General features: G+C 20.1%; 1 protein-coding gene across 5 annotated transcripts in view; it reads left to right on the top strand.

Moving 5' to 3' along the window:
• The window catches only part of LOC102674388 (cytohesin-1), a 162,478-nt gene extending 152,977 nt beyond the window's left edge, over positions 1-9,501 (top strand). For 4 of the 5 annotated variants that reach the window (XM_006615525.2, XM_006615526.2, XM_031510407.1 and 1 more), the window contains 4 exons: positions 2,700-2,811; positions 6,482-6,712; positions 8,531-8,600; positions 9,074-9,501. In XM_006615525.2, coding sequence (XP_006615588.1) covers positions 2,700-2,811; positions 6,482-6,712; positions 8,531-8,600; positions 9,074-9,161 — 501 coding nt within the window. In that variant the 3' untranslated portion in view covers positions 9,162-9,501. The remainder of the gene's footprint in view (positions 1-2,699; positions 2,812-6,481; positions 6,713-8,530; positions 8,601-9,073) is intronic. The other variant, XM_006615524.2, reaches the window with a different exon arrangement.
• Positions 9,502-12,656: the final 3,155 nt, after the last annotated feature.

Raw genomic sequence — 12,656 nt, forward strand, 5'->3', positions numbered from 1 at the left:
TCAAAACTATAAAAATTTCGACTTATTCATTAAAATGTGTGTCCGATAGTAAGTAACTTGCAACTTTTTTTTCTGCAATATTAAAATAAGAAATTATTATAGATTGACTATAACAATTTTCTTGTTATTATATCACGATCAAAAATTTTAAATCTCGCTTTAAATCTCTAATAATTATTTTAAAATTAAAATTATGAAATAATTTATTTTTTTTTTTTTTGTTTTTTAAAAATCACCAAAATATATCTCTATCTCTAAAATAAATAATCATTAAAATAAACCAAAATAAATATTATTTAAATATATAAATGCAAAATTTTCTGTCGCGAAAATAAAAAACATTTATTGACATTTAAAAAAAATAGTATTTGTGAAAGTCTTCATTTTATTTAAAGTTTTATTTCTTGTTAAAGATTTAATTTTTTTTGTATAGATCATAACTTAAATATTTCTTATTTCTATCCTCTATTCTTATTTCTATTCTTATTTCTATCCTCTATGCTACTATAATATATTAAGACATCATTAATTTTATTTCGTTGTGAGTCAAACGAAGAATAATTATTTTTATCTTCTTTTTTTTTTTTTCTTTTTTTGACTATGATAAATTATTAATGTATTAATTTTATAAAACTAAAAAAATGAATAATTTATTTGTAGATTGTTTTTTTTTTTTAATGAACGATCTATTTATTTTATGGATGTTTGGATTCTTTAAAGAATGTTAACGTTTTTCTGGTGTCATAAATCGTTTTCTGTAATGTATATTGAATGTTTTCCTAAGATTTTAAGAAATGTTTAAAAAAACTGGAATTTTCATCAACATGGCCATCGATTTTTCTCCGATGTTTTTTTTTGCATTTCTTTTTCATCTTCTTTTTTTTAGCTAAAAATAGCTAAGATTGAAAGAACCACTCTATAAACATTCAAAAAATTACAAACCAATGGGAATAGAAAATTAATTTTTAATTTTTTTAAACGATCATTTGAATTTACAAGAAGAAATTTTAATTTTGATTTAAAATTATTGTAAAATTATTCATTGCAATCACATTTTATTCAATTTTATACAAAAATTTTTCGATTTCCAACTTAAAAATTTTTTTTTATGTATATTTTACAATTTCACGTTCAAGATAATTAAGTTCACATAAATAAAATAAAAAATATATAATACAATTGATATGCAAACAACTGCAAGAAATAAGTACTTGAATATCAAAAAAAAAAAAAAAACTACAAAAAATGTGGATGATAGTTTTGCAGTTATCTAACAGAAATATTAATTTTTCTACTATGATAAATAAATGAAGTTCAAAGTTTGTTTATGTTTTTCGTCAAATGTAAAATGAATGAGAGAAAGAAAAAACAAAAACACAAACAGAAACAGAGAAAAAAACAATAATAATAATGTAATAATATTTTTTTTTTTTAAATAAAATTTTGTATTTGTAATAATTTTTTGTAATTAATAAACTTTGCTATTTAAAGTTTTTTTAATTAAAATAAATTTAATAAAATTTGGATTATATTTATTTAATAAATAAAAAATGTATCATTCCTTAAATAAATAAATATAATCTAAATTATATTATTTCAATTAAAAATTATTTTATTTTAATTTTATTTTAATTTTTTAAAATTTTACAAAAAGTTTTATTAAAAAAAATCTAAAAATATGAAAATTGTATTATTGCGTTATTATTACAAATATTTGATCTCAAATCAAATTAAATGGTTCAATATATGTCATATACGTGTTGATATATGTCAAAAATATATATCAAAAGAAATCCCTCATTGTTAATAAGAATTATTATTTGTACTTATAATATAAATCGATTTTACCATTATGAATAGAATTGCTAGAAAATTTTTAAATCGTAAGCAAAATATATTAGAATTATACATAGAAGACATAAAATACATAAAATTATACATAGAATTATATATAGAAAATAATCCAAAAATAATTGGACTTAAATGAAATATTTTTTTTTTTCATTTCATATCATATATTATTGCACATTACGAAGTGGTATATTTTTATTTTATACTTTCTTAAAAGCAATATTTATTAAAAAAATTTAAATTAATATTTTTTTTTAATTATTTTAAATATATAATATATATTATTATAATATATATATTTATATTTTTAAATTATAAAACATATTAGTTTCTCGAATTTTCTCAATTGATTCTTAATTGATTTATTTTAATAATAAAATAAATTTATATATTAATAAAAATATATGTTAATAAAAAAAGAAAAAATTTATTTTAAAAATTTATGTACTTTCGATGTATGTTGTTTGGATTTATTCGTATTAGATCGACGTCATGATCAACATTATCGTTGCAATTCAAATAAACTATATGCTCCGTGGCGAATGATTTTTTTTTTTAATAATTCATTATTAATAATTAATGCCATAACGAAAATTTTTGCAAAAAAATACAATGTTGAATTTATCTCATAAATCTCTTATTAATTGATGTTTGCATATTTTTGGCTTACCCTGTATATTTATTAAAATAATATTGAACAAATTCTAGGATATTCTCTCTTTTTAAATCTATTTTATTAACTACATTATGAACATATATTTAAAGTATTAAGCTAAATAAAAAAAGAAAATATTAATAAAACAAACATTTTTAAAAATTATGAGTTTTAATTGTTGGCTTTTTTTTAGAGTCTATACGAAAGTATAAAGACAGAACCGTTCAAGATACCGGAAGACGATGGGAATGATTTAATGCATACATTCTTCAATCCGGACAAGGAAGGTTGGCTTTGGAAGCAAGGTAATTTTTTCGTAGATTCTATCTAATGTACAATTCTACCAACGTTTCTCTCTTCCTCTTGATCTGGTATGATCTGAAATGTAAAAATCTCTTTTGCGAGATTGAAAGAGAATGAAAGAATGCTGCTCGAGCCGCGATTGATCGAACAATGTTACAAATGTAAACTCTGGCCTGCATGGGATCTTTTTTTCAAAGAGATTTCACGAGTGCATGAGGATGTTAACTCTTTATAGCGTATGTCATTTAATTAAATTTTATCAATATTCTTTTTGCAATGAAGAGAAAGCTTTTTTCCAATTTTTTTTTCTTCAATAGAAGTAGAAAAAAGTTATCGAAAATAATTGAATAGTTTAATTTTCCTCTAATAAAAAATAATTCTTATAAAAAATAAGGAATGTTAAAATATGCATATATGAAAATAATTCACTTCTTTTCTTTAATATGCTTGTCCGTCGTTTTATTTATGTAGAGCTTGTAGTTTTTAAAAATATAAAAGTAATAACTTGTATTGATTGATATACAAAACTCTTGAAATGTAATCATATATATACTCTTTTATTTTAAAAAATTTAAAAAAAAAATCATACTTCAATGAATTTTTCATTCGCTAAATGATTGAATTTGATTGAATTTTCATTTTTTATTTTATTTGATTCTAATAATTCCCTATTCTTTTATATGTATACGTAATATATCACTCTTGAACTTCCATCTTTGCTCTAACAAGTTCTCTATTGTCCATGATCCCATGATATTTGTGCCATCCATGGCATATAAAGCAATCCGGATCGTTTTCACTGATGATGCGGGTACTCGATGATTTACGAGATAAAACGATCCATCTGTTTAAAGAATTAATCGTTAACATTAAACCAAGACTAAAGATCAAAAATTCATAATGAAACAGTTTATTCTTTGTATAAAATCGAAAACAGATGAAATAATAAGTTGACGCTATAAAGGGTTACGCAAGGACGAGTGAGAACATCCTGAAACAGCGTTTCCCAAATTGTTTAGGATCAGAGGTTAAATACTTCGGATGACTCAAATATTTTCAGCATTATGTCCAAGTATTCCAAAAATCCTGGCAGTGATTTAAAATGCAAGTTGTGACATTTTGTATTTGAGTTGGAGCGAAATGCGTTCAAAATTGTAAAAAATTACAAGTTATATTTTTATTATAATATAAAAAAAAATAAATAATTTTAAATACTTGCGAAAAATGTAGAATAGAATTTCATTTATATTGAGAATTAATGAGAATTTTATATTTGATAAGACATGATATGAACTTAAATAGAGACTATTTTTATCTATACAAAAATCGAAAAAAAAGAATAATTTTTTCATCCAAACCATAATTTTTGAGAAAATTAAATTTAAAAATTTTTGTATACAGCGTATTTTATTTAAATATAATGAATTATTTTTTAAAAAAATGAATGCTATGAAAAAAATATTTTTTGAAAATTTTTTAGTATAAGGATACATATGCATTATATTTTTTTAAATTGATGTATAAAAGTTATATGAAAATGATTTTTGTTTTTTTTAAGTAGAGTCATATATTTTTGAATATAATCAATGCAGCATATTAATATTTAATAATTAAATAATAATATTTAAACAAATATTAAATTATTTAATTGTTAAATATAATTATTAACTTATTATTAACTTAGAAAAATATTAATTTGATGTTTATAAAATTTATTAAAATTTATTTTATATAAATAATAAGGAACACATATGAAAAACTATTGTTTGTGTTTTCCTATTCAATGAATTATCAAATTTAATATTTAATATTTTCGAAAAACTTTTTATTATAAATGAAAAAATTATATTTTATTTTTTTTTTTTATTTATTTTCACATATAGAATAATTTTCTTATAATAATTTATTCGTATTTCAACAGAAATTAAACCAAATTAAACAATAACAAAATATTTATTTTATCTAAATAATGAAATATCTAAAATATTTAAAATTATTAGCAAAACTATTTAAAATAGAAATCGTATATATTTCAATTAATTAAAGCAATCTCGATATTTTAGTTATACTTTTTCATAAAATGAATATTACAGAAATAAAATTTTTTCATCATATAATTATTTTTTCTTTTCGCAATATTTTTTAAAAATATGAAAACTTTATTGTTATTACTCAATGTAGTATTTATTTCGTTTTTTTTAATAATATGAGAATAATATGTTATCATATGAGAAAAATGTAAATTAAAATGTTAGCATTTTCTGACTCTTTTATGATAAATTTTAAAAAATTAAAATATTGAATTAATTTTTTTATATGAATTTATATGAATAATATATTATTTTATATGAATAATAATTTTTTTTAATTCTTCGGATATAAAAATATTAAAATTATTACATAGTTTCATAGAACTTGATAAATATATTGACTAAAAGTTAGTTTAAATTTAGGAATATATAAAATCCAAATCATGCATTGTTTAAAATGCATATTATTGACTCATATATCTAATAGATGAATTGGTGATTATACAAGATGACTATAGACAAGATATATCATTTGTAAAAAATATCCTTACATATAATATCCTGATTTATTGATAGAAATGTAAATTTTTAATCTTTCGTATATCTTTCATGCATTCAGAAAAAAAAATATTAATTGCTAATTAAATTTTTATTTATTAAAATTAAATTTTATGTTTTTATTTTACTATACATGAGGATTGTTTTACTCTTATTAATTTTATTCTTTAAATAAAAAAAAAAAACAGTAGTTAGGTAATTAACATTAAATTATATATTCCTAAAATTAAAATTTTTTTGTAATCTAAAATTATTATTTTTTTGTAATTTTTAAATTAAATTCTATCAATTCTATCAATTTGAAAAAATATCTTTAAAATTTTGTTTCAAAAAAAATAAAACTTCTTTTTAAGTTCACAAAGAGATTTCAAATATGCCGAAAAAGAAAATAAAATTTGATTCACATTTATTTTTCATTCAAGTTAAATTTGAAAAAATCATATTTTCATATAATCATTTAATTCAATAAGCGGATTAAATCCCAATTATTAACTCTTATTAAAAAAATAAAATTAAAATTTAAAACATTTATAATTAAAATAAATTAATATTAAGTTGTATCTTTTTGAGAGATTTAAATGTTATTCAAATATTTTCTATGAAATTAACTTACAAAGTTAATCAAAATGCCAATTGTATGCTTCATCGTATATATTTGATGAATTTTTAATTATGATAGGAAACAAGATTTCAAATAAAAGAATTCTATACTTTATTTTCGATTTATTTTTTTCTCTTAGAATCATTTTTAAATGTATTATATTAGATATTGTATTATGTACAATATAATATGTATAATATTTTTAATATTATTTATATATATTATCTGTATATTTAATAAATTATCTGTATATTATATTTACCATTGAATAAAAACACAAAAACAAAAAAAGTTTGAGAACCGCTGTTCCTTAAAATATCCTCCGATAAATAAAATAAAAAAAATTCGTGAAAAGTCTGAACCTATTTTTCTTATATCGTATCGCTTTGTCCCTCTGCTGCCCTGATGGAGACAGCAGGTAAATAATGCAGTTAAGAGTTATTCATCGATCGTTAACTTTTAAAATCTGCACGGTAATGGTTCCAGGCGGACGTTACAAGAGCTGGAAAAGACGATGGTTCATATTGAACGACAACTGTCTTTATTACTTCGAGTATACAACCGACAAGGAGCCACGAGGTATCATTCCGCTGGAAAACATTCAGGTCAGAGAGGTGCAAGATCGACACAAGCCACATTGCTTCGAGCTCTATGCCGCTGGCTCTGAGTTCATCAAGGCATGCAAGACAGATAGCGAAGGAAAAGTTGTCGAAGGTAATAACCAGAAATCCTGGATTGATTGTACCTTGACTTGCGACTAAGACTATTTGATTTTGGCCATTAGTTCATTCCATTACTATGTTCTCAAATTAAGATCAAGTAAAAAATATTTTTTACATTTTTAGGAAGTTATTGTCTATGTTCAAATTGTGTAAATCAGTATTTCATTCTCTTTAGATCATGTTCCATTCTTTATAAATTTTTATATAGTTTAGCAATAATACATATTTATTTATTATATACAGGGATATACTCTTAGAGATTGGCCATGAGCGTATAGCTGCAAAAACATGAAATTCTATATTTTTCTTTATTAATAATATGATAATTGGTGAAAAATGAAAAAGGAGAACCAAAGCATTTAAGAAATTTGTAATGTATTGAATTAATTTCACATGAAATTTAAATGAAATGTCTTCTTCTTTTCTCTCTTCTCTTTTCTCTTTATCTTCCAAAAGTCATTAGTAAATAAGATGCAATTATATATTCAAATTTGCAAGAAAAACTCGAATTATGAATAAATATTGTAGTTAATCAAGTTTTAGAAAAACATAAATGCATATTAACTTTAATTTTAAAAGTAATTAATTTTAAAAGTATACAAATTTTTGCAATTTACATTTTAAATTACATTAAGATTAAGCTTAACTGATTGAATAATATATTGCAATATCATTTAGAAAAACATAAATGCATATTAATTTTAATTTTAAAAGTATACAAATTTTTGCAATTTACATTTTAAATTACATTAAGACTAAGCTTAACTGATTGGATAATATATTGCAATATCATTTATCTAATCTGGCTCCTTAAAAAAAATCTATGTATTTACTCATATTATTTTAAATGTATAATTGATCATCTCACATTAGTAATATAATAATATAATAATAATGATAATATTAGAATAATATGTAAAAAATGTTTATCATATTTGTCCAGAAATTGCTTTTATATTTCTAGTTTGATAAAAATAAATAAAAATATAAAAAAGCATAAAAAAAAATATAAAAAAATTAATTTTAATTAAGACATTCAATGTCAAATTTTTGTTTAATTGCATGATGTTTTATTTGAATATAAGAATCAAACTTGTAAAAAAAATTTAATCATTCTTCTGAAATATAAATATAAATATAATATTGAAATATTTTAGCTTTTGAGTATTCATTTATAATATTTATATTTCGTAAATAAAAAGAAAGCATATTAATGAAATAAAGTGAAAACAATCCGCGACAACAATATATTAAAAATAAAGTAATTCATTTCTTTTCTGTTTCCGTTTTATTATATATTAATTTTTATTATTTATATAATATTAAAATCTCAAATAATTAAAAAATATTATGAATTATTTATAAAAAATATTATGAAAATCATAAATTTACAGTTAGTAAAATGTACATTTCTAAATTATAATTTAATTATATTTTATATTATTTATTATTTATTAATCTACATTAATTTATTTAATCTAAATTATACTATTTCATTCATCGTATTTCATTCATTTACATATAGTTTAAGTTATTGAAAATATCGTAATTTAGAAAAAATAAGAGTTTAACATACGATGAAAATTATTTTTTAAGTTAATTTTTTAAAACTTGAAAGAGTGAAAAATTAATAAAACATGTAAATAAAAAATTCAAGAGTAGGTTCAAAAACATTTTTCTCGCGAAAGAATCGAATCCTATGCGTATTGCATTACCATTTAATAATGCGATCTTTTTTTTTTATAGTTTATATGTTGCATTGCATACTGTAATTAAAGTGGCACTGTAATGTTGTATTTTGTTTGTGTAGGAAAACATACCGTGTACAGAATGTCTGCAGCCACAGATGAAGAAAAAGAAGAATGGATCAAATGCGTGCGGTAAGTTGTTTTATTGTTTTTTGTAAATACATCAAAGAAAATTTTTAATTCTAATAATCTTGTTTATTTAATGTATTTTCAATTGATATTATTAATGATTTGGAATCTATAATATAATTTTTTCTTTTTAACTTCTTTAAATAAAAAAAGCATTGCAATTAGTTTTTTTGAATATTTAATTTTTAAAATATTTATATGCAGAATTTATGTTACAATTATAGATACATTAGATTATATTTTATATTACAATTAGATTAATTTATATTATTGCAGATTTTATAATTGATTGTATTAATAATTTAAATATAAATTCTTTTTTAATAAAATAATGTCTTAACTAGAAAAGTTATAATTTATTTTATAATTTTTTTATAAAATACTTTTATTATTTGAATATATTGAATATATATTTATATTTATCTTTTATTTATAATGTATTCAATTTTATTTTTAATTTAATTTTTTATTTATAGGCAAAGTATATCGCATAATCCATTCTACGATATGCTTGCGGCCAGGAAAAAGAAGGCACAAAAGACCAATGTACATTCGAAGAGTTAAACTTTACCATAGATATAACTTCGAGAGAAGCTTGGCGAGACATAAAAAGACTGTCTATTCACGATCCTGTTTTTTTATCAGAATCGTATAGTACAATATACAATCAAATGAATCTGGACGGAATTCTATATGAAGAGAATTTAGCAGGAAAATATACCTGTTGATAGATATTTATCAACGTATCATTGTTGATCCAACTAAAAACTTGAAGAAACACATACACAAAAAAGAAAATATACTTGAAAGAAAAAGAAAATGGTGTCATTAATAATTTTGTATAAAAATTATGGTACGTTTTAGAGGCCTAAATACGTATTATTTAAATAGAATTCAACATAAAGCATTTCTTTAAGAGACAAATGAATATAGAAACAAAAATGTAATATTATATTTAGTAAATCTTAGCGAGCGTGGCGATGATGGTGGATAAATAAATTAGACGTGCAAAGACAACATTTTTCTTTTCGTAATGTTCAGAAAAAATTAAATAAGAAGAATTTAAAAAAAAACTTCAACCATTTACTTGATATTTGAGAATATTCATAAAAAAATAATAACGTGTATATGTATTTATCGACCGTTGGAAAGATAGATTCGTTCAGAAAAAAAGATAATTATAGAAAGAGTGAAATCTTTCTTATTTTCTGGCAGCTTTAAAAAAATTATCGAAATTCGAAATCTCTTCGAACAATTCAACATGTGTAAAATATTTATTATATATGATATTTTCGTGCATTATAATATTTTATGTTCTTTGTAAGAAGAAAGAATAGGATAATCTAAAAGTATCAGAAAGAATAATATATGGGACAATGATTTTTCATAATTGTAAACTGACATTAAACGCAAGAACAAATTAGTAAGATGCGTGTATTATGTGATAGTTGTGTATTTATTTGAGAAAAAAATAAAACATGTATAGATGAAATTAGTTAAAAGAAAAAATTTTTTCAATATGCCAGAAATTATCCTAAACTGTACATTGTCGTACAGTTTGTAAATATGGCATATTAGGCAATTATATGACAGTAAATTAGAATAATTATTGTTTTTTTTTTTTTTTTTTTTTTGTTTGAATATATATGTATATATAAATATATACATATATATGTACATATAAATATGCAAATGACGCATGAGGCATTATAGCTTTATGCATTATATGTATTGCAATTTAATAGTTACAATAATATAGGAAAGTTCAGCAACTTGATAAGATCCGATTAAGAACCTGCATCCAAACATTATTCAGATTCACAATAAAATCTGAAATTATGTGTTAAAAATAATTTATTTTATTAAATTATTCTAGATAAAAATAATACAAGAATCCATCTATACTTTTTCTTTTTTTTCATTTTTCATATAAAATACATATAAATATAAGATACATAAACTTTTGAAATAAATTTTTCAATTATATTTGATAATGATCTTTTTAGATATATGTAATGATTTTTATATTGCAAAATATATTGTTAATCAAAGTTCTATTCAGTGAATCATATTTTCAAAAATATATTTAGAATTTTCAAATTTCTTTTTTAAAACTGATTTTATATCTATTATTATTTCTCTTTTTCTATTTTAAAAATATAGTAATCCGTCTTCATATTTCTAAGCATAGATCCTTCCAGTTTAGCAATTACCTAGCGAGCTTAAATTAAATGGTATTAAAATATATATATAGAAAATGGAAAAGAAGAAAGAAGAAAGGCAGAGATGCGGGTGCCTTTGAGATCTTGTTCAAGCTAGTCTTAACAATTAATCAATCCGTCATATGTAGGAGTATGTAAAGGAATTTCAGGATTTTTTTTTTTTTTTTTTTTTTTTTTTTGCTACATATGAGAGAGCTAGACATCGAAAAAGCCTTATTATAATACAGTAAATAATGAAATGCAGAAATAATTATATAGGGCCAAGATTAATAGGACATAAGTTTTTTAAAATTACGCTACTAGTAAAATGTACAATTGTTCTATATAACAGTGATTTATATCCAATCGTAATTTTCAAAGTAACACACCATTTCTACTATAAATGATAATTGATTTGTGACCAACCCGTCCTTGAATCATCTTTATACAAAATATTTTAATTTTGTTTGTTTTTTCAATTCCCTGCGATCATATTATATAAATAAATTAAAGAATATTACGTTAATTCATTATTTGTCTGTAATATTTATCTAATAATATTAATAAATATGTTTTCTTTTGCAATGCTGATAGATATAAAATAAATAATTATATGCATTGTTAGGAAATTGTGTAAAATTAGTTTTAGAAAATTCTTTTTCATCAATGTTCATATTTTTTTTTATTTAATGTTTCTTTGAAGAATTATTTAATGATTGATGTAATATAATTTGTATCTTAATAAGAGATGATTGATTGATTATTTTCACTATTACACGAAGTTATTATTGTTAAAAGAATAGATTAATATATAAAATATAAATATATTAAAATTATATTTATTTTTAAAAATTTGTAATATTAATATTTAAAAAAATTTACAAAATCTTATATATGAAATAAATTAAAAGAAAACAAGTCAATATAAAAATATCATACTATTGTAAAAAAACAATATTTTAATCAAAAAAATTGATTACATATATTTTAATAAAATATAATAGAAATTTTAATTCATGAGAAAAAATTCATCAGTTTAATAAAAATGATGCATACCACGAATAATAAAACTTGTGTATTAGTAAAATAATTAATATAATCCAAGAATTGTATAAAGAACTGCACTTTATAGCGCAGAATTGTACATTTCATTGTATATTATTTCATTCAATAATTGTTTGATATTCATAATGATCTATGTATTGTATTTACAACGTTGTATGTATTAATTTAAACGAAATTAATAAATTTCCATTTCATAAAAAATTTAACAAACAATTATCGTTTTTTTAATAAAAAAAATGTTTAATCATTAATTTTTTTCCTATTTTTTCTAAATTAAAATTAATAAATGCATAAATTATAATATGATAATATGATAATATAATTTTTATATTAATAGTTTTTATTTTGACAATTTTTTTTATTAAATAAAACTTTATGCATAAAAATTTAAAAAGAAATTAAACTTTAATTTTGAATTTAATTTACTGAACTAACATTTTTTAACATTTTTTATACATTTCAATATTGCATTCAATGTTGCATTTAAATCATAATTTTAATGTTAGGAATTTATAATGAATATAAAAAGTATTTGTACATTAATTTCAATAAATAAATAATATATATATGTATATTCTTAAAAATTTACAGAATAATTTATTAAAATTAAAAAAAGTTTCAATATTTCCTATATTTGTTGAAATATTAACAAATATCTAAAAAGATAGTAATTGTAAAAATATTATATATATATATATATATAATCATATTTCATTTAAATATGAATATACATAAAAATTGTAATTTAAATACAAAAAAAAAGAAAAAATTTAAAATATTATATATTGTAAAA

This window comes from Apis dorsata, unplaced genomic scaffold, assembly GCF_000469605.1.
Source record: "Apis dorsata unplaced genomic scaffold, Apis dorsata 1.3 scaffold_226, whole genome shotgun sequence".
Classification (NCBI taxonomy): Eukaryota; Metazoa; Arthropoda; class Insecta; order Hymenoptera; family Apidae; genus Apis; species Apis dorsata.